Below are 23,227 nucleotides of genomic sequence, written 5' to 3'. Positions count from 1 at the left end.
GTAGAGAGACGCAGTCAGCACAGACCCAGGAGATGATCAGGTGCTCAGTTTGTCAGATTATTGCCTTCCCCTTTCAGAGAGCTAACCTGATGAACAAGGGGTTCGTGTACCTACTTTCCATTCTGGGCAGGAATTTAGAATGAATTAAGCTGCCAGGTATTGGTCTCTCTTTCTCTATTCAGCCCACACAGAGCCCTGCTCATGGCTCCTCCCAGAGATGCCTCCCATCTGTTCCCTGTCTCTACACCACTAACCCCCAAGTCCAAGCGGCTGTCTTCCCAGAGACTCCTTGCCAGTCTCTCTCTACTTTGGCTTCTCATAATGGTGCAGTGGTCTTTCCAGAATGTAAAACCATCATGCTGTTTCCCTGCCAGAATCCTTCAGGGCTTTCCCAGTGCCTCGAGGTAAAGCTCCAGGTCTGCCCTTTGTCCCGTGAGGCCCTGTGTGGGTGGCCTGCTCCTCCCCCAGAGGAGTACCGCGGACCTGCTGCTCACACTTTCTGGGTCAGCCCCACTGGCAGCCTGGAGCCCACTCAGCTGCTTCCTGCCTCAGGACTTGCTCATGCTCTTCCTTCTGCTGGGAACATCTCCTTCCCACTCTCGGGGCAGACATCCCTTCTCTGGAAAGCTAGCTCTTGACCACAGGCCATGTACGTCAGAGGATCTTCGTGTCGTCCTAATGGTGCGAACCACAGTGAACTTTGCGTTTCTTTGAGTATGTGTGTGACATCTGTCTCTGCCAGACTTCCTCTTGGTGACGGCAGCTGAGTGCTGCCTCTCTGGCACACTTGCCATTAGCTTGGTGCCTGGCACATGGTAGACACTCACACGTCAGTTGTTGAAGCAAAACTGCAGGCACTGGCAAGACATCTGTCCAAGCCTCTTGCCTCTTTCCACCCTCTGCAGAACTGGTGGCCAGGCACTGCAGTTGATCTAACATGAAGAGATCCATTCCTTGCAGATACCAAAAGAAAAGTCATGTTCTCCGTGGAGTGGAGGGAATGCAGTTGCCATAGTGAAACAGAGACACAGTCAGCCTTCCACCGGGTTCTGAGCTGTTCCCTTTCTCATTTCACAATCAGCAGTGTCAGACCATGAAGTCTGGTAGCTGTTGATCCGCGTAACAGAGCTGCAGCTGTTGTCATTGTTGTGCAGGTTGTTTTCTTTCTGGCTGATGAGAATCTGGAGCTGCTGATTTCTGGGGCCTATTGTGTTTCCACTGGAGAACTTTCGGTATCTGAGTGGTTGTCAGACACTAAGCAAGAAGACTAACCATGCACCCAAGACTCAGACATGCACACGTGCACATGTTATCATGCTTTGTTGTGCACTGGCAAAGCAGATCCATGTGGCGCTTTGGAGAGGCTCTGGGGCATGGGTCTTCAAGGAGCTGGGCAGGAGGCAGGGGGCAGCAATTTCTCCCCAGCCTGTCAGGTGAAGTCATGCTCTCTCAACAAGGTGATTGCCCCAACTGCTCCTTGGAGACCGAGGCAGAAGGATTGCAAGTTCAAGGCAAGACCCTGTCTCAAAATAAAATTTTAAAAGGGCTGGGGATGTATGGTGGAGTTCTTGCATAGCCTAGCAGGTACAAGGCCCTGGGCTCAGTCCCCAGCACCACACACACTCACTCACACACACTCACACACACACACACACTCACTCACTCACTCACACACACACACACACACACACACACACGAGGTGGGGGGGGATCAGAAAAGGAAGAAAAATTGGTCATCTCAGATGCTGCAAGGGCTCATGGCCACCCCAGGGTCTGTAGCATGTAGCACAGGTGTGCCTTAGATCCACGTATTCAGATGTCACGGACATAGGTAAGTCATCCAGGTGGGGATTGTGATGAAGTAAAGGTTGAGAACACTGGGTTGGCGGAAGGGAGCGAGTGAAAAGATCAAAATGAGGAATGTGAGGTGGAGGAAGGGGATGGCAGAGCCAGGAAGACCCAGAGTCTGGAGTGGTGCTCTTAATATCAGGTCAGTCAAGGGACAGACAGATGCAGCTGAGGAAATTTGAAGTCAGGCAGGAGGTGACACAGAGACCTCAGTGTCTGTCCGCTGGGGGAGCATAGGGAGGGTGAGGTAGGCCTGGCCAGGGATGGCAGGGCTGTGGGCTCGGACTGCCCCCGAGGCTGCGTCCTGCAGGGCTGTACACACCGCAGGGAGCCAAGTCTAGCACTCAGCACCCAGGGATGGAATCTTGGAAGCACTCAGACTTCACTCTGCCCAAGTCCAACAGCTCAATAGGATCCAAACTGTCAGCTAAGGGGGTGTCTACTTCTATGAGGGTTACACATCATCTCGTTGTTTCCTCTGATCTTTTATATTTTTTGTGGTGCTGGGGATCAAACTCAGGCTTGCATCTGCAAGGCAAGTACTCTACCATACATCCCCAACCCTTTTTATATATTTTTTTATTATTTTTACTTTTATTTTGAAACAGATACTCACCAAGTTGCCTAGGCTGGCCTCAAACTTGTGATCCTTCTGCCTCCGCCTGCCAGGTAGCTGGGGTTATAGGTGTGCACCATCGGGCTTGGTTCTTCTGGTCTTTCAGACCAGAATTCCTTTTTGGCTTGGGCTAAGGGGCAGTCAAATGTGAGACAAAGGGTTTGACCTCAGTGAGTTGCCTGCAGTGAGCTGGGAGAAGAGGTGCACGTTCCTGAGTCATGCAGGGTGCTGCCTGGGAGGCAGCAGAGAGGTACCCCCCTGTCTGTGGCTGGCCCTCTCATTCACTAGCACCCTGGAATTCACAACTCCAGAGGCCTCCTGGGGGCCCTGTAAGCAGAGCAAGGGAAGGGTGAGTCCTGAAGGAGTGTTAGCCCAGGGATTGTGGGTGTTATTTACACTCCCTGCCTAGACTGTTCCAGAGCTGGGGAAGAGTCTCTCTCGGGAGAGCTGAGCTGCCCTGAAAGCCTGCCCTGTATCAAGTGGTGGGCTTGGATTATTAACCTGTCAGTGGTGTGGGTCTGGTAGAAAACCTCCATTCCTGAAGGGAACAGCAGGCAACCTTAGAGGGGGACTAAATGGAGGAAAAGGAAAAATCAATATGACACTAAAAACGAGTACAGAAGGTATAAATGAACACTGTCCACAGATCTTAAAAAAAAAAAAAAAAACTGGAAATGTTTTCCAGGAAATATGCCTACACCATTGTCCAGGTGAGAAATGGCGTCCTCCCCAGGGCAGGAGCTGGAGGACGGCAGCAGGAAAGGAAGGTGGAGCCATTGGAAGGGTTTGCGGAAAATGAACAGAGTTAGAATCTGCATCAGGCCAAAAGTTGAATTCACTGTAGAAAATGGAATTCAGTCATGTGGTGGAAAAGTGAGATCCCTTCCCAGAGGAAGAGGGAAAAGGAAAAAAAATACAATGATGGATGCGATTGACGTTGCCACCGCCGTGTGAACAGGAGTGAAAATTGAGACAGAAAAGACTGGGAGACAAGACTGGGTGTGCAGGGCAGGGTGGGAAGATGGCTGGAGCAAAGATCCGTGTACACACCGGAGTCCTGTCCCTCTTATGGCTAGAACTCAGATACCTGCTATGGAAAGCTTCCTGCAGGCTTGATGACTCTGTAATACAGCTGGGTGGGTGGAGAAGGAGACTCCAAGGGATCCCCCGGAAATATCCTTGTGGCTGTCTTTTAGCAGGGGAGTTGGTGGGGGTAAGTTTTTTTCCACCTTTTTTGTTTGAAAATTCCTCCAGTGAGAATGAACATTTTATTTTTAAATGAAAGGTGTCTCCCTCTCTTCTCTTGTGCTAGGTCTTGCATCATATGTACTGACATGAAGCCAGGGCTGGGTCAACACCGATTAGAAACGGGATGGCTTGATGTCAACAGCTTTGTTCCCTCATCCAGGGTTGCTCTGAGGGAGAGCACCGTGGGGCAGAGAGCAAGAAGTGTCCTAGTGCAAATAACTGTCTGCAGCCTGGCTTTTCAAGCTGCTTTCTTCCCTGTGTTCTTATTTTAAAGTCCCTGTCTTTTGCCTCTTTGCAATAAATTCCATGCATCCTCTTTTATGACTATAAAAATCTAATTTCTAGAAACAGAATGCATTAGAATTTGGATCTCTCTGGTTTTGATGCATGCACTCTGTCCTTTTTTCTTTTCAACATAATTAATTTCTCAATGAATAGCAGATGAACAATGTTGCTCTTCTCCATTGTTGCTAATGTATGAAGGATAATTAAAACCATAAAATAATTTGCCATTAATGACAACGTCTTTAACTGTGTAACGTCTCAGCAGTTTCAAAGCCTCATTAGACATTCTCATACACACAGAGCCCATTTTCTGGGAAATATTTTTGAATAATTTTTTTCTTTTATAGCAAAATATTACTTAATACACAAAATAACTTCATTATGGTGATTGTTGTTCTTTCTTTGATTACAGACATACCAAGTGGATTTGAAGCCCAATGGGTCCGAGATAATGGTAACAAATGAAAACAAAAGGGAATATATTGAGTACGTATACACACATTTACAAATATTTCTGGTAACAAATTGAAGAACATAGTTGGTTGACATCTTCTGCCAAAGCAGCTCATGTGTGTTCAGTGGTCTTTAGTCACTTTGTACAATGTGAGCTCCTTTGACCTGGGCTGGTTGAATGTGGGATGTTGAATATGGAAAGGAGATTTTTGTCTTGTGACTTCAGTGAGCTCTGCTATCAAGGAGAGGGCAGGGAGAAAGGGTGTAATTGTTGAGAGAGATGACAAATATCTTTTTTTTTTTTTTTTTTGGAGTATCTGGGTATCATCTAAAATTTAGAATTGCAACAGTGGAACCCAGTGGCAGGAACTAATTAGGTAAAATAAGCAACTACCAGAGAGAAAATATTTTCTCTCTTGGTTTCTTTTTCAAAATGAAAACTTAGGAAAATAATTAGAATGGATTAGGAAGAATTTCACATGCATAAGCATAATGAAATGCTTCTAATATTTGTAATATTCTTAACCTAGTCTCTCTGGTTTGGTAGAATAATGTTAAATTCTCTTGGAAGTCCAGCTCTTAAGCAGTCCTAGGTCATTTGTATGAGGCAGAAGGTCTTTTGGTTGGGTATGTTACATTGTCATTTTGGGTATCACTGTGTGGTTCAAACACACCATTCTGGGCTCTTCCAAGGATCTCCAGGCTGCCAGGTGCAGGGATGAGGTCAGTGCAGCAGCATTTGGTTCTGGGGCCCTAGTTTCCACCATCTGTGGGTCACAGCAGTGGCCTGAGTTTGTTTTGTGTACAGCACTCCTGTGTTTCAACAAGCTGGTGCCTTCCATTCTTCTCACCTGAAGTTGATCAAGGGGCTTGCATGGAAACCATGGTCTGAGGGTCTCGGCATCTTTAACTATGATCTGCAAAGAAAACCTGTGCTTCCTGATTAGGAAGAAATAGTGTTGCAGTCTCTACTAGGAAACCCAGAGAAGAGAACCATCCCACAACAGGCTTCTCTACTCTCAAGCTGAAACCTTGTTGTGCTTAATAAACTAGATGCAACAGCTCTTCCCTGTCCCCATTAATTGGCATACTTGTTCTGATCTTAGACAGTTTTAGCGGGTAACACCATTGTCTTCCTTGGGAAAGTACAGATGGTGAATAGTTTTTTAAAAATGCTCCAGCCCAGGACACTAAGACCTGAAGTTTGAGGAGTCTGATGTGTGTGTGTGTGTGTGTGGTGCATCACTCTTGGCAGATAATTATCCTGGGGTTCAAATGTGGTGAGAGCCAGGGCTCGGCCAGGGTTTCAGCTAGCTTCACTGGGGGGGGGGGGGGGAAGTACAATGGAAATCTGTAACTGCTCCCTGGCCCTGCTCTCTGGTACTAGAAGGTGGTGTTGGGCTGATGACTGGCTGCAGCCCAGTTTTATAAGCAGTGACTGAGCATGGGATATGCAGGCTGCTCCTCAGGGGCCATTGCTGTGTGTTACCAGCCCTGTGTGAGGACAAAATGTCTTTAATGAAATCCAGAGTGGATTTGCTTTGTGATCAGTTCTGCCCAGAACACTGTCGCAGGGAAAATGGTTTAAAAAAATTTCAGTTACTTTGAGAGTCTTCCAGTTCCTCCTCCAAATTTTGGTATTAGAGGATTGGTGCACATGATAATGTACTCCCTCTACAAAAAGCACATCTATATTTATGCACGTGGGTGTGTGGATGTGTGTGTATGGTACACACATACCTATGTGCTTGTCCCTCATGATCTTTTCTCCCTTCTTCACATATCGGTGACATTTGATTTGATCAAGTAAGGTGTGGTGGGGGTGGGGGTCGGTTATGCTTTGGAAATCCTCAGTGGGATCTTATATTCCTCATGAGTATCTCAGTGCTTCTTGAACAGATTCCTGAATCAACAGTGGGTGCACAACAGCAGACCCCTTTTGCCCCACTGTTACAGGGGTTTCTGTCCCTTTCCCTGCCTAAGGAGCAACAGTCCCCATTGTAAAACAGCAGCAAACACTGGCCATTAGGGAGGTGGCTGAGCATGTGCCCTTTTCTTTGCAGCTTAGTCATCCAGTGGAGATTTGTGAACAGGGTCCAGAAGCAAATGAACGCCTTCTTGGAGGTAAGTGCTCCTCATGTCCTGGTTGAGGGAGTTTGGCGGGTCTCCTGCAGGTGTGCTAGAGCTGACCATGCGCTGAGTCACTGGGAGGGTGGGGACACCCCAAGGAAGGCCACCCTGCCCGCCTCACACCTTGACCAGTCTCCAGGATGAGGGTCTTCAGTAGTGTGCCGCCGTTTTTTTTTAAGTGTTCTCTTGCTTTGCTTCTCTGATTTTTCAATTTGCTTTAACTGCTTCAGGAAGACTTTTTACACCCTTGAGCTAGAGCCATCATCTAGAAGTGTCAGGCGGCACCCACAAGGAGTCTACCTACTACTGTGATGCCATAGTCTAAGTAGCTTGAGGACTTGGGCTGAACATGTGCAGGGCGGTTTCCCATCAAGCCATTCCTTCCCGGGACATTGTGTTCCCCTTCGTTGGCTGTGCCCTTCTTTATGCCCGTCTTAAAATTCCCCGGGGATGCCCTCCTGTTCAGGTACACGGATGGCACATTTTTGTCAGTGGGGTCTTACCTGGTACCTGTGCCCACTTCCACCCTGGGAAGGAAGGAAGCAGGCACCTCCCAGATACCAGTGCTCAATGCTGGGGTTGTCACCAGGCCCCTTCTGAAGATCCCCTAGCAGAGGCCAAGGGGTTCCTGTCTGTAAGAGATGTTTCATGTTGACCAAAAGTGAAATCCTTTTTTAAATCCGATGAGTGTTAGTTGTTTAAAAGACAGTAGAAGAGGGCTGAGGTTGTGGCTCAGGGGCAGAGCCCTTGCCTCACACATGTGGGTTCAATCCTCAGCACCACATGAAAATAAATAAACAAAATAAAGTATTGTATCCATGCAAAACTAAAAAATATTTTTTTATAGTAAAAAGACAATAGAAGAAAGCTCCAGCCGCACATAATTTCCAGGAACAGATTCGGCTCTCTTGGTGGCAGAGCTCTTCAGCCAACCCTAGCTCAGTACCTGCTCAGGAGTAAGGAAGTCCTCAAGGGGCAGGACACAAAAATTCAGGTCTCAAGGGACATAAAATGTGAGGACAGTCTTGACAGGGGCACATTTCAGACTTTATTTAAATAAGAAACCCCAGGACACAGATTCCCAGGCCCCACCACGTGGTCTACCCTCCGGGAGCCCAGCTTCCTCCCAGCACAGAGAGGCTGGTGTTGCCTCACGCCACTGCTCAGAGGTGGGGGTGTGCTTCATCTCTATGCCTTCACGTTATTTTTAAATGTGTGTCTTGTGTGTCCATGGCTTGTACTCTCTGGCTCACAATGGCTGTGTCATAAATGGCTTTTGCAATTCACCTGCCTGCCGTGTCCCATGTCATCATAGGGTTTTAAGTATCAACTACCAGAACCTTCTAGACTCCGTGACTTGGGGAAAAAAATTGTGTTGTGACTTTGCAGTTTGTATGGGAACTATGGTTGACTAGATACTGTCACTGACGTAAGAATCATCAATAAGGAATGAGTTTTACCTAAGCAACCAAAAAGAGCTTATGTTTTATGTAAAATGGGTCTTTTTCGAGGAAAAAAAGGTGTTTAGGGTGATTTTCTTTTTTTTTCCTTTCAGGGATTCACAGAATTGCTTCCCATCGATTTGATTAAAATTTTTGATGAAAATGAGCTGGAGGTTTGTATTACAAACATTTTATGTAAAATAATTTTTAAATATCATCTCTCATTACAAATGATATTTTACTATTCTCTAATCTGTCATGACCTACCGAGGAAGTTGAGATGAATTCTATTTTGCGCTTCATTATCTGTGGGACTAATGGATAGAAAAAGTCATCAACCATAGCGCCCATGCCCATGAGCGGGCAGCTGTGGAACGTCCCCACTGAGCTGGGTTGGGTTTGTGGCACCAGGAGAGAAAAACTGGTTTATAGCAGCACCCTGCTTTCAAGGCCAGGCTGGCCCGGCATCCCACCTACCTCCCCATCTCCACCATGGTAATAAATGGGGAACTTGAGCATAGACTGGGCTGTGAGCATCTCCTGGAGATTGTAGAACAGAGATTTCCTTGAACTTGACATAATTTATGTGGACTAAGGAAAAACAGCAATGGTATTTTGATGAGTGTCCCTCTTAGCTTCTTGCTGTTGGTGTAGGTGAAAGAGGGCAACTTGAAAACCTGAGGAATATCTTGCCCTTTGTTGTTGAGAAAAACAGAGAAGGAGGGAAGGCGGTTGTGTCTGATGCCAAGCGGGTGATGGCACTCGGCTATTGTCCAGGATGTATCAATGGACTGGCTTTCTGTACTTTTACCTTAAAAGTGAAGACCTTAAGATTAATGGTGTCATAGAAACCATGCCCTGTGAGCCTGGAATTGTGCAGGTGGAGTCTCTGAGGCAGGGAGAAGTGAGTCACCTCACAGGTGGACCCAGCAAGGTGTGAGCCCAGTCAGGCCTAGGAACTCAGTTTTCAGGCTTTGGGTGTAGATCTCTGTTTTATTCTAGTCCCTCTGCAGGAAGAATCATATTCATTAGTCTCTGATAAACCTTTCCTGGAGAGAGACATGATGGGCAAAGCAAACCTTAGACAGCCTGCCTCATTACACGTCTGTGCTCCATGGGCCTCTGCATGGGTGAGGCCAATCGACCTCACCTGATCTACTCAATCCGAGGAAGATGAGTTCTTGCTGTCATCCATACTAATTTGGGGGTGGGTAAGGAAAGTTTCACGTATTCAGACGAATAACCTCTCAAGGAGACAGCCAGGTAATGTGTCTATGCTAACAGGGTGGTTAAACATCCTTGTGCTTGAGTTTGGGGGAGGAGGAAGGTGACTGATGTGGTGTCCTTAATTCCTGTGTGAAATGCCATGGCCTTGTGTGAGGGTTAGAATCAAATCGCCCTCATTATCTGTGCTGTCTCTGTGACCCAGCGTGGCAGGGAAAGTTTGGAACACGAATCTGCATTCATTGGTTTTCATGAGTCACTAACATACTCGCTTTCCACAGCGACAAAAGGGTAACTTCCTAGTGTATGATGTGTTCGGCTTTCATGTCCTGCCTTCCTTACATCAGGTCAATTTCCTTAACAGTTGCTCATGTGTGGCCTCGGTGACGTCGATGTGAACGACTGGAGACAGCATTCTATTTACAAGAATGGCTACTGCCCAAACCACCCCGTCATTCAGTGGTTCTGGAAGGTAAGTGCAGTGGGCCCATGCCCTGCTCCACAGAGTTGGGGCAGAGGGCTCACCAGCGGGCTCTCTCACCTGGCCTGACTTTAGGACTGGTGCTGGATGCTAGGGTCTGCTTGGACTTGGACCATTAGGGAGGGAAGAGCCCTGTCTAGAATTTCTGTAATGCACAGCATGAGATTTGAATCCTCATGAAAGGCCACTGTCCTTCCTTGACCACCTGTTAAAGCAACTTTGAGGAATCCATTGAGTAAGGTGATTCTGAAAAGGAGTTCAGTGGTCTCCAGAGTACTGTGAAACTAGGCCTCAGAAGTGGAAATCCGAATGAGCTTTCTCAGGGTATAAACTCACTGTCAGGGCTGACTTGTCCAAGATGCCATTTTTCTGTGAAGAAACCGTTTTCTCAGTTTTGTTTTGTTTTTTTAAACTAGTTCCAATCTGGATCTTTACATCTCTCAACCAAAAATGCAAATGAAAATTGATTTACTATCTTAGGGCCAACGTTTGCAACCTGTTCGGCTCAAGAAGGAAGTGAAATAGAAATGGGTTTGTTCAGACAGATGGAAAACTAACTTTAAAAAAAAAAAAAAAAACCCACCCCCCCCACCAAAAAAAGACTGATTAAATTTAAAGAGATTATAATTTCTAAAGTTTAAAAAAATTAGAAATTATTTGTCATTAGTATTATTTCTATCAGTAGTTATTTCTGTTATTAATTAGAAATTATTTTATTATTTTTCAAGTACCAGCAGAAGTATGGGGAGAAGATAAAACAATCTTCAAATCCTAGATTGTCACCTATGACTTCTTTTTTTTTAGTTATACATGGATATGGTATCTTTGTTTTTATGTGGTGCTGAGGATCGAACCTAGTGCCTCACATGTGCAAGGCAAGCGCTCTGCCACTGAGCCACCACCCCAGCCCTCATGTTTTTTTAATAGCAGTTCAAGCAACATCCAGATATGTAACTCACACAGATGGCTTTAGAGACCTATTTTGTCCTCTGTTTTTCCTTCTTTTCATAAAATGTTATCTTTGGGGAATTTGCAGTCTGCAATCCTATCTCCTCACCTGGGTTCCCCTTGTGTGGACCATTCTGGAACATTATATATTTATAATTGGCCTTGAGGGAGCTGGCAAGCCTCAAACTCAGAAACCTGAGCTGGATGCCATCAAAGAGTTTGCTTTTTATATCATTTATTTTGGCCTCTTGGCAGAAGAAGAAAGGCCTGGTGATCAGTCACTAAGATTAGAGAGGCTGGAATTGTGGCAGCCATTTAAAAAAAATAAAATAAAAATACTGACTCTGTTTTCGGGGTCAACTGTCTAGGTCTTCTTCCGTGGCAATATAAATAAGATTAAATTTGCCTGCCCACATTCCAGCAGCATGTGCTGCATGTCACATGGGGACATGATGGCCTTCTGCCTCTGTTCATAGGCTGTGCTTCTGATGGATGCAGAGAAGCGGATCCGGTTACTGCAGTTTGTCACAGGGACATCCCGAGTACCCATGAATGGATTTGCCGAACTTTATGGTGAGCACCATGCCCAGATCCAGTTCTCCTGTGGGGTTCTAGCCCCGTGCCTCCTGTGGGCCAGGGACACTCTGCCCCCCCCCCCCCCAAGGCCTCTGCCAAGGCTAGGAAGCCCTGTCAGGTCTGCATGCTCATATGGGTGTCATAGGGTCCTGCGTAGACACAGACAGGTGCTTCTACCCCAGGAAAGGGACAGTCTTCGAAGAGAACCATAGTTTTGTCTTTTCCTTTTTTCTTTTCTTTTTTGCTAGTTTAGTTTTTTTAGTATATCTTTAAAAACAAGGCTTCCCCTACCCGCCCCCCATGTGGTTCCAGAATCACCAGGTGATCCTCTCAAGGACACCTTGCCTCCAGGGGGCGAAATTCCTCAGTGCTCACTTGAAAGAAATCACTCTTCCTACTGCATGTTGAAGCTCACATTCATTCATTTCCCCAAAAGCAGTTGTCAATCTACCTGCTGGGCCCAGTGCAGGGGCTACTGCTGTTGCCCCGGCAGGTGTTGCTATGCGGCTTGCACCTGGGGCAGTTCCATCTGGCAGGTGCAGCCGAGTCTGTGCCATGAGCTTGTGCCACTCCCAATGCTCCCAGCATTTAGTACTGTGCCCCTGCAAAAGGTGGTCTCACAGGAGTCACCCCAAGCCCTGCCCCAGCAGTGGCCACTGTCCTCCCGTCTTCCCTCTTCTCTGAGTGTCCCTGCGGCTCTGTCCTGCTGCCACAGGCCCTGCTGACATGTCTTGTTCTTTCCTGTCCAGGTTCCAATGGTCCTCAGCTGTTTACAATAGAGCAATGGGGCAGTCCTGAAAAGCTGCCCAGAGCTCACACATGGTAAGTGACCCAGTGCTGGAGTGTCAGCCCACAGTGTGTGGCACACTCGGCTGCGTGACGCCAGCCTAGAGGAAGAGTGCTGCACTTCCTACCAGAAAGAGCTCAGAGCGAAATGTCAGTGTCGTGATGAGAACATAAACTGCAGTAAACGCCACAGAACTGGAAGGCAGGGTCGGATTCCGCCCAGAGTGTTTGCAACACAAAGGACCAAGGCCTCCAGGTTCTTAGGACCCCCTTCAGACCATACCTCCCTGATTATTCTAGGGATCAGAGATTTCACTTTTCACCATTTAGGGGTGTGGCAGCTGTGAGCCTGTCAACAGGGCTGGGTTTTGCTTCTACCTTAAATAGGTCATTTGGAACTTAGGTTAAAATTTCCTATAGAAGCCTTGATTTCAAAAGGCCTTCTGTGTATGTGAGTAGCCCATGACCCCCCAGAATTGACTGAGATCATGGCTGAAAGAGTGTTAAGAGGTCTGTAGGTGGCCCATGGCTCAGGGTGGCAAGGAGTGGCACCCCACACCCTTAGGAGGCCCTGTCAAGCTGCAGGTAGGAAGGAGGCCTCTGTTTCCTTGGAAGAGTTACACAGCACCCACACAGACTTGGCCCAGTGGGTTTGTGAAACCACATACGGAGACTCTTCCTAATCCGAGCTTGTGTCCCTGTGTTGGTTTTTCTGCTGAGGCTTTTCACTCCTGCTCCTTAGAAAGCAGGGGTGTGGGCCTCTTGGAAGTAGTGAGCAGCATGGCCTGCCGCTATCGCAAGCAGCAGGGCTTCCAGTCTGCACTGACCACACTGGACTTACATGAACCACAGACGCTCCACAGACACATGTGTCTTCTCTTCCCTTCCTTATTGCCAGATAAATCTCACCAGCCTTGTAAAGCATGTCTCCTGGTTCAGGTAAAGTCTTCTTCCACGTACTTACAGGAAGCTGCTTCTTTAAAGGGAAGGGCCTGATAGGGGAGAGTCATAAAAGTGAAGCTGTAAAACATTGGCTGTGAAAGGTATTTTCCTTCTGTATGGAAAAGAATGTTTTTTCTGTTCATACCATTCATATGACTCTCTGAATGAAGTGAGTGTGGTCACTGCCTGTTGGGCCTTTTTGAAGCAAGCTGAGTCCAGCCTAAAAGTGGTGAATATCCAGAACAGTCATTGTTCTGGTTCTCAGCCTTTGTTCTAGGGAAACACGTTTTGATAGTCTAGAGTTTTTATTCCTAACAGTATCAGAGTCCAGGGTAGCATTCTGGATTCTGACAGCCTTGGTTTGGAAGGCAGCCCTACAGAGCCAATCCTCAGGAACTGCAGAACTCCCAGTCTCAAGCACCAGTAAGGGTGAATATTATAAATTAGTAAATTCCTGGGCAGAAACATCCTCCATGGGTCAGGCAATTTTCCTCTTGATGACAACCTCATGATACACTGTGATCATTCCCCAAGGTGTTAGGACACTTGCTCAGGAATACACAGTCCATAGATTCCCAAATCACAGGATTTGAACTCGGGTCTGCTACAAATAGCCAGCTCCCTTCACTACACCATGTCTACTGCTGTGGTTACAGCCCTTGTCCTGTTCAGTCCCTGCCCCTCTGTGACCCTGTGGTCAGGTACCTGACTGTTGAACTTCTTTTCAATTTCGGAGCCACGATTCAACCCACTGACCTTAGCTGTGCAGTGGAACCACAAAGAAGGTGTTAAAAACACCAATGCCAAGCTTCTGCTTGCAGAGAATAGGACCTGGTTGGTGTGGCATGTGGCCTAGGCAGTGGGACTTTAAGGAAAAAATATTTTCAAAGATTCATTTTTAAAGGTAGACTTAGGAAGGGCAAAGGTTACCTAGGAGGAAGAGAGCCCAAATGCCTCTTCCCAAAGCTGATTTTTCTGGTCTCTGTGTCATGAAAGTAAAGCCAGCAAACAGCTCTTCCTGCTGGCCCTCACCAGGCCAGCGAGGACGAGGGGCTGGCTCCAGGTAGGACTGTGGTACTCTGTCTGAATGGCTTTCCTCCGGCCAGGCCCCAGTGATGGGAACAGGAACTCTATGGCCACTTTTTAGCAGTGGTTCCGCTGTGACATTTGCCATGGAGATATTTCATTTATTCCATGTTCCATGAGAACATAAAATGCACAGACTGCAAACTGAAAAATCTGATTTAGCAGAGTGAGCAGAGCTGACAGAGCTGGCCCTCTGAAGGGTCCTCGGATGCCCCTTTCAGGTGTCTGACATTCGTGGGGCTTCAGTTCATTGTTCTGTGTGAGTCGCTCCTCAGAGGTTTAAAATGACTGTTTAATAGGAATCACAGACGCCCCTGCTCTATCCATGATCTCATTGGTTCACACACCCTTGCCTGCTACAGCCTGCTGAGGACAGGGACTGACTCCTGTCACCCAGCACCCTCGTGGCAGACCAAGCCAAGTCTTCAACAGTAACTGGCACCTAGCACCTCCCAGGCATTGTCCCAGACACCAGATCTGACTGACCCTCATAATTGTCACAGTTCAAAGACTTGGGTCATGGTGACCCATTCTTACAGAGAAGAAAACTGAGGCTTAGACCTCAGCTCTTAATCCTCCCCTCTCCATATACCAGTATTTCTTAAACTCGAATCCCATATAGGCCTCTTTTAAAAGGAAAAAATCTTCACGGATCCTTGAGAGTGGGTCTTCAGACCCTATGGGAATGGCAGACCCTGGACCATGAGCCTCCGATGTGAAAGAGCCACGTTCTGTGGAAAGCACTTTCTGGTGCCTTTCTGAGAAGTGCCATTTAGGAAGTACAGAGTTGCACTCTCAGTGTTTACCGGCTGCTATGAAATCTGAGTGGGGCTCGTTAAACATTTTAGGGTTAGTGGGGCCCAGCATGGAGGCGCGTTTGTTTCTGCTGATGATGATCAGTGGTTAGCTTTTAAAACATGCAAAGCGGCTCTGTTTATACTTGGAGTCAGGTCAGCATGGGGTGGGGGCAGCTTTAAGCACAGATGGTGTAGACCTTCACAGTAGAGGCAGCCCTGCATGGGTCAAGGGCTGCGCTTCAGAGCCAGCCTGTGGCAGGTGACCTCACCTCCCTGTGCCTCAAGTTCCTCCTCTGTAAAGCAGGGGAGAAGCATCACCTTCCTTAACAGGGAGGTGGGGGGTGCCAGGGCTCAGTGCACAGCACTGAAACAGGCCGACTCCACGAATGTTAGCCCTCCTTGAAAGATCATGAGCCGCTGCCAGGGTGTGTGGCCACGTTCAGGACAGATTCACACCGGCAGTCCCGACAGACACTGATTCTGCAGAAATTCAGTAAATATTGAATAACAACACAGATCACCATCATCTACTGAGTGAACCATGCCACTGGTCACACTTGCTGCCCTCCAGGCCCACCTGACATGTGTTCAGATCTGACCCTCCCAACACTCAATGAGCCATTTCCCCTTTTCACAGATGAGCAGACAGATCCAAAGAAGTAAGGTGATTTGCCAGAGGTCACGTGGCTAGCAAGTGGTCGAGCCAGAATTTGAACTCAGTTCTGTAAACAAGTAGACAGTATGCCTGCAGGGGCCATCCACATGTCTGAAGACTTCATTCTCACCAGGGTGGTTTGCAGCACCCCCAACTGAAGCCACTTGATGTGTAGGGGCTGTCCTAAAGAGTACAGCTCTTTTCTCCAAACCTCACTGGCTTGTCTGCCTTTGGTTAGCAGAGGTAGCCTGTCATTGGCGTTCTGGAGCCCAAGTAGCCTGGCCTCTGCTTTGGGGTTCACAGCTTTCCTAGGAGTAGGACCCACAGCACCTTGGCTGTGCCTCACTGCTTCAGGACACATCTGCAGATTGGAGGTCACTCTGCCCACCTTGAAGGCTTGTGATGAAAGTCAAGGAGTCCGTACATAGACCTGCACTTGGCTCAGGCCTAGTGGAGAATAAGTGATAGCATTGGAAATGGGCACAGCCTAGCTGCATCTGCAGCTCTGGAGCATGCATTAATGCTCCTTCTAGCAGAGGTTTCTTGGACTATTAGAAAAGTGTTTTTCTCCTTGGTAATTATATAGCTAGTTTGGTTTGGGCAGTTTCATAGCTAGAATTTATTTATTTTGTACTCAGAATTGGGGCTAAAACCTTTTCATTCCCTTGTGAAAACACCAATTGCCCCATTAGCCAAATCTAGGAAGTGCTGTTGGAACTACAGGGTGATAATGGTGGCCTTCTACCTACACTGTTTGTTCATTTTGCAGCTTTAATCGCCTTGACTTACCTCCATATGAAACCTTTGAAGATTTACGAGAGAAGCTTCTCATGGCCGTGGAAAACGCACAGGGATTTGAAGGGGTGGATTAAGGCCTTCTGACTCGGGGCTGTCCATCAAGCAAGTTCCCCTTGCACTTTTGCATTTGCCTAACAGACTTTTGCAGAGCAGGGGGCAGAGACCACTGCACGTGCTGTCTGAGCCCGGCCTCCACCCGGGCCCTGCCCGAGTTCAGATGCGGGAACCCAGTCCCAGCTCGAGTTCCCACCTCTTCCACCACAAATCCTCAACTGGTTGATGTGTACACTAATTACATTTCAGGAGGACTTGTTCTATTTATGTTGTGCCTCTGCAGGCAAAGCCCTTAATAAATATTTTGCATACTTTCTAATGACAATGAATGGAATTAATCACTCCACAGGTATAGTATTACGACTCATGTTTACTTTTTAAAATGATTTAGACCGATTTTCAGATTTTATTTCATTACAATTAAAGATGTCTCATGTACTTGGAAAGTGAGCATATTTTTTTTGTATTTGAATTTCATACCAAGCTTAATGTTAATGACATTTTTATTTTTGAAGTACTTTGACACCCCCCACCCTCTACTTTATTAGAATTGGAAGGCTCACTTTTGTCCAAAAGCCTTCCACGGACAAGTACTTTTGAAAGAATTTCAAATATAGCATTAGGCATAATGATAATTTTTCCATACTCAGAATGAAAATAAACTGGATATTACTTTGTTTTGTACAAATTTAGGTAATAGCTACAGGCTGAGAGAATTGTAACATAGCATGACATTTGTGTTAACTTGAAAGGAATCACACCATTATTCCTTAGAAGTAATTGTGTGTGCTATAACACCTATGAGGCAGGGTTGGACTATCATTTCTCATTGGAGAAATTACTTAACCCTTCCTTGCTGTACAGTCATCATTTTATTATATTTTCCCCTTTGCTGTCTGTCATAGAGACATTTTGAATGAAACTTGGCATTGCTTGATTCGAAACTGCGGAAGCCAGATCCGTTCTGTCTCCTCCGGGTGTGCATTTGCCAACGGCGGCAAAGTAACCAGTTCCTGCTCTAACTGCGCCACTTCTGAAGGCACTTTATGTACTACGCGGAGGTCATATCTGGTTCCATTTTTGTTTTTTAACATACACATTAAGTGTGACGATGATCTCTTCTCCCTGCACACGTATCTTTCCTGTGCGATGTCTATCAGTTGTGAATCTGGCTGCTGGTGTATAGAAACCCGGATGAAAAGCTGAGCCTACCGACCTGTCCTCTCCAATTGTTTTGTGACTTCTACTCTACTACAAGGATTTATTTAATATACACTTAATGGAACCGAGTTCTGTTCCCTACGACCTGGTGCATGCTTCAGTACCGTGTCCCGCCCAAGTCGTGTCTGTTGTACACTAGATTAACAGAGACTCAGTTTGCTCCACTGAGGTCAAGCAAAAACTGGGGGGTGGCGGAGGATTGAGGGTGTGTGCACAGTTTGCTTCTTTTCCACTTTTAAGTCTCGTTGCAGAATTCTGTCATGTTTAGAGACTATGTCTGAGACAGCGTGGGAGTGCAGTCGTCCTACCATCCCTTTTAACTTGTTGTGTTTGTTGGGGAGCACTGGAGGTTTGATCTCTTGGCAGGCATATTTAAGACAAAATGTGATTTTGAAGTCTCTGTAATAGAAGAAGAGCTCTGGTGTAAGAATTTGCTCATATGCAAATTATGCAGCTCCGAATGGCACGTGAGATGCCCTGGGCGGCTGTGGCTGTGAAGAAGCACCGAGGCCTCAAGTTATAGAAGGTGGATTGCTGTGGAGCTCAGTGCTGGCTTCTGTTCAGAGTGGCTTAAAATACCTAGGAGTGACCAGAAAACTTACATGCTAAGTAATTATAAAAAATGATGTTGCTCATTTTTTTTTTTTTTTTGCCTTTTGGTGGGAAATTTTCCCATAAAACCAACATGACAAATGTCTCAGTGGTAAAGGTCCCTTTTTTGTTGCCCTCCTAGTCCAAAGTTATAGTAATCTTAAAAAAAAAAAAAAAAAGTGCCATTTGAGTTGAGCAGGGTCCTTGGATGAATTTTGAGAATGATCATGTCATTATAGGAGGAGAAATCTGATTCTACTGTGAAAACTGGGATTCTTCAGTCAATTCATAAACTGTGCATTTCGTGAATATTTTGATTTTTAAAAAACAAACTAGCCCAGGTATTGAAAATAGGAAAATAGAAACTATTCTCATCATTTTTAAGCCAGGAACAGAAGAATTACTGAAATGTGCCCCTGAGAATATTTGAATGATGGTCATTGTGAATGGCACTTTAGTTTATCTACCCCTTGATACTCCTCCAATTTTTAACAATTAAACATTGCTGGATTTGGGGGTTGGTTTTTGTTGGTTAAATGAAAATACAGTCACTAGTCCTCAGCTATTCGTGAAGTTTCTCTCTGCCTAAAGGCCCCGAGTCTCTCCTAGATCTTGTTGTCTGCTGTTGCCTACTCCAGGCAGCAGTGGAGAATGCACTGCAGGAGGAGCAGGTTTCTGGGTCATTCTCTGACCTCCCTGCTCCAACAGCTGTCCTGGGGGAGGAGGTTGGTGCTGCCTGTCCTCCTCATCCCACCAGCCACACTGCTCTGCACTTCACCGTCTCTGTTGCCCATTTGCTCCCAGGCCACAGTGACCATCATGACCCCTTTCCTCTGGCTCCCTGCAGAAGGTGGTTGACGGGGCTGAGAAGTGAGTGCTAGAGCTCGGGAAGGCCCTGAGGGTCACTTGGCTGCCTGTGGATCCTGGGTGTTACTGTTCCTGCCCCTGGTTGGCCTTTGGATGAATTTGGGAAGTCCACAAACAGCGTTAGCTTCGGAGAGTGTTGCTTCTCCGCTCACTGCCCCTGGAACAGGTGATGGGAGACATTTGTCTCAATGTGTCTGACCTCGGTGCACTTTCCTTGTTTTTCTGAAACATGGACTGTCCTTTACTTTTCTGCAGTCCTCTAACAGATCATCAGGAAGGGACAAACTTATTTTTTTTTTGTTTCCAAAGCCCTTTAGAACAGTCCCTAAATTCAGATGGTGGATGAGAGAAAGCAACTTGACATGAATTATTCTTGCCATGTGAGGACCCAGTGGCACAGTCTAAAAAATGGTGTGCAAAATATTTGAACCACTTTCTACATCTCTCAATGTGGTGTAGGTACCCCTGTTCTTTGACCTTGCAGGATCCCAGTTGACTATCAGAAGCCAGGGTCACGTGCAGCAACTTTCTAATTGTTCTAACAGTGAGGAGTTGTTTATCATTGACTCTTGTATATTCCTGATTGTTGTGTATCTCATCTCGGAAATGTTGAAGTCTGCAAAGAGAGCTTGGGTTCATCAGCTCTCCAGTCCCTTCCCATTGTGCTAACTGCCCACTTCCTGTCCTCTCCCTTCCTCACCCAGACTAAGCACCCCTGTGCTCCCCTGTGGGGAGGGGAGATGCTGCCTGGAGTTACTTTCTGATGTGCCAGTAGGGGTGCTGCTGTGCAGGGTGACTGCCTGCCCTGCCCCCCACTGACCCCCCAGATCTTGTACTACCTCTGTCTTCTTCAGGCATTGGGATACCTAAGTCACGTCAAAACTGCCAATTTCAGGACTGAGATGTGTTCAAAAACAAAAACTTAAAGAATCCACTTAGTACTTTAGCTTTTAAAACTGGGAAGAAAATGTGATATACTTTGGACCACTTTTTTTTTTAATTTATATAAGCCTTAATGAATGGTGTATATACACTTGAGTATGCACACTCCACCCCAGAGTGTTTTCAGTGTGTGAGAAAATGCTGTAGCTTTAGTATGTGAGCCTGTGTAATGATTCCTAAGAAAAGGGGTAGCTTTCTGTTGGTACAGAATTTTCCAGGAAAACCACTCCTTTTGACATCTCTCCTGTATTAAAGATGTTGCCCTCAAAGCAATGCATGTTTGAAGCGCATGTCTCTTTGCTGGTTTTATGTTTGTAAGGAGTAATGACATCACTTCGTGTACTGCATTCTCGACCTGGCACCAGTGCATCGAAAGCCTTTCTCAGGACCATAACCTGCATCAACAGAAGCCTGTGTTCCCGTATAAGCCAGTCTGCCCCTCGTACCTGGACTGATTTCACCTAGATTGTCATGGTTCCCTTCATGTTAATTTTGTGTGACTGTTGTTCTTACTACTCTGTATGTAACATAACCGTATACCTACATATGCTGTCCAAATATATGTGTATATATTTGTATAGCATTTTTACACCTCTACGAGTAATCCGGTTTCAAAAAAGGGAGAGCTCAGTCCCTTCTGCAGTTTTCTCCAAGCTGTGTGCTGAGAATTCTGATGCTCAGAGCCGAGAGAACCCTAGGAAGATGTTAATTCGCTGTCATTTATTAATTCATGATCTGTTATCAAATGAAACCTGAAAAAAAAACTGACTTTTAAGGTGAAAAGTGTTTCAAGCATTCCAAATGAATTCTCAATGTTTCATAACTTTTTATTATAAACCCACCTCCTAAAATGAAGCCAAGTACTATTTGGTCAAACAAAACCAATTACCTTGATTTTTTTTTTTTAAGACAACTTATGGATAATGCTCATTTTCACAATCGGAATAGCTTTAAAATAAGGTTGAATTTGATACAGGAAAAGTTTTGTTCAAGAACAAGTCCTTTTTGCTTTTCTTTCTTGAGAGCTAAAGAGAAACCGTCACTTGTTTTCCTGACAGCAAAAAGAGTAATGTGGCAAAATGAAGTCATTGTAAAAAGTGATGCGACTTGTTGAATATTTAATAAAGAATTATGGAAGCTGGAGCATTTTCTACAGCAAATATTATGGGTTGTCTGGTTTCAAGTTTCTTAGTGACTGCGTCATCCTGATTGTGTCAGAGGGGTTTAAATGCCTGCAGGCTTGTGGTATGTTCATTTCCTTAATCTCCACTGAAAGTTCCACGCCTTTAGAAATAGTCTGCCCAGAACACTGCTTCAGCATAATATGAGGATGCCCAATTGTTCTCATCCGTCTGCCATTTCATCTTTTTAAACTGGCACATTACTAATTTTATATAACAGCATATAACCCATATATGAATCCATTCCTGGAAAGCCAGGTTTCCCCTCTAGTTATCCAAGTGACCCTCTGCTCATAAAAAGGTTGCAGGACCCAATGACGAAGCTACGGTTGTGCTCAGGAAGTTGCGATAGCCATACCTGTGTCAGTTCCCTTTTAAAACTCTCTGGCATGTTTCCATACACCATGTCGTTCTGCTCAAATCATCTCTTTGTCTTGGGGGAAGTTTTCCTCTTTGTTAGTACTGAGCCTCATCTGTGTCCTTCGGCCATTCCCTCGGGGACTGCCTGCTGTGACTCTGGGCAGGATGTGATGGAGTGAGCCCTTGATTTCTTGTCTTTTTCCTTTAGCAGAGGAGCTTGCTGGAAAGCCGTCAACAGCACCCAGAGCGCCTGCCTCCCCACCTGGGCTTACACAGACACACCTGTGAGGTGTGTGGGGCCAGAACCACTCTGAACTCTTCTGTGTTAAAGCAAAATGTCAAGAGTACAATGAGGGCTTGTGGCTCAGCACGTGCCTGGCACGTGTGAGGCCCTGGGTCCAATTCTCAGTACCTCCTCTAAATAAAGGTCTATCAACAACTAAAAAAAAATTTTAAAGTACAATGAATAAATTACCTCAATGACACAGTGGCTGGCTGGCAGCTCTTAACCTTCTCTGATATAGGAACTTCCAAAATGTTAAAGCCCCTGGTGAGTGTCAGCAGTGAGCAAGAGTGTCCCCAAATTCTACAACTAGCTCTCCAGGCTTTTGGTTCAAAAGAGCCAGGTTTGAAGAGTCCCTGGGGTAAGAATAGAAAAGCTACTTTGTGGTTGGTTTGCTGCTGCCGCCTCTGAGAGACCATTTCAGTGGGTTTCCAGAACACTGGAGCTGGGGAGTCATTAAAGGGCTTGAATTGGGCAGAGGGGACAGTTGAGCCTGGGTTTACTGAAGACTGAGCATAGACTCCATAACTGGGTCCTCAGCAGGCTGAGGAGGGTGAGAATAGAGAGATTCCCTGTTGGGGACTTTGTAAGGCTGACCTGTAGCCCAACTGGGGAAGGTCAGTTTGCCCCAAGCAGACCGTCACTTCCTGCCCAATGCCTTTCAAGGCCCCTTCCCCGGCCAGTATCCCCATGCTGCTAGTACACCTCCTTCCCCTCCAAGTCCCAAGTTGGCCCTGACTACATTCCCGGTGGGCTGCAAGTCACAGGTAAGGGAGGGTGAAGGGGTGACAGGGTAGTGGAGGGATTCTCCCTGCCTCCAGCAAGATGGCACTTACTCCCTGTGGTCCACTGGGAATAACCTAGACTTGCCAATTTCAGTTGTGCTGGCCTGTCCCTTGTAGCTCTCTGCTGGCTGCAAGCTCCCTGCTGGAATTGTGGAATGGAGGAGCAGTGTTGGGGGTGGCAGTAGGTGCCCATGTATGCACCCCAGATTTTCTGTTCACTCACCAAACCCTAATGTGGGGGGATATTTTTTTTTTCCTCCTGGAGGGGAAGTCTTAATTTGCAAGTTAAGTTTGGAAGGTGCGCTCAGTACCAGAGTCAGCACACCACCGAAAGGACCAGACTGGACCTAAATACCATGAAGAGCCATAGGCAAGAGAGGCAGATCTGTGGCTGGAGCCGCTGGGCCTCGGATGACCTGGCCGAGGGACCCCTGGCAGTGCCCCAGCCAGGCTCCTCTGCCAAATTGATGAGAAGGCAAGTTTGGGCAATTTCTAAGCAATACCCTTCCTTGGCAGTTTTAGGTAGAGTTGCCAGAGCCAGGAGGTTAACTTTCCAACCCTGCTTGGCTTGGTCAGAGCAAATGCCAAAACAAGCCAAAGGTTGAAGATTCTCTGCTGCAGTGTCCCG

The 23,227-nt window shown here is 46.5% G+C and overlaps 1 protein-coding gene across 9 annotated transcripts in view; it reads left to right on the top strand.

Annotated features, from left to right (window-relative positions):
• Positions 1 to 21,155, top strand: part of Nedd4l (NEDD4 like E3 ubiquitin protein ligase) — a 304,029-nt gene extending 282,874 nt beyond the window's left edge. For all 9 annotated transcript variants that reach the window (XM_026393205.2, XM_077792371.1, XM_026393204.2 and 6 more), the window contains 7 exons: positions 4,410 to 4,483; positions 6,514 to 6,574; positions 8,136 to 8,195; positions 9,611 to 9,718; positions 11,152 to 11,248; positions 12,001 to 12,073; positions 16,287 to 21,155. In XM_026393205.2, coding sequence (XP_026248990.1) covers positions 4,410 to 4,483; positions 6,514 to 6,574; positions 8,136 to 8,195; positions 9,611 to 9,718; positions 11,152 to 11,248; positions 12,001 to 12,073; positions 16,287 to 16,389 — 576 coding nt within the window. In that variant the 3' untranslated portion in view covers positions 16,390 to 21,155. The remainder of the gene's footprint in view (positions 1 to 4,409; positions 4,484 to 6,513; positions 6,575 to 8,135; positions 8,196 to 9,610; positions 9,719 to 11,151; positions 11,249 to 12,000; positions 12,074 to 16,286) is intronic.
• The last annotated feature ends 2,072 nt before the right edge of the window (positions 21,156 to 23,227 follow it).

Source organism: Urocitellus parryii, chromosome 13 (assembly GCF_045843805.1).
Source record: "Urocitellus parryii isolate mUroPar1 chromosome 13, mUroPar1.hap1, whole genome shotgun sequence".
In the NCBI taxonomy this organism is placed as follows: domain Eukaryota; kingdom Metazoa; phylum Chordata; class Mammalia; order Rodentia; family Sciuridae; genus Urocitellus; species Urocitellus parryii.
This window is presented reverse-complemented; position numbering and strand designations above follow the sequence as displayed.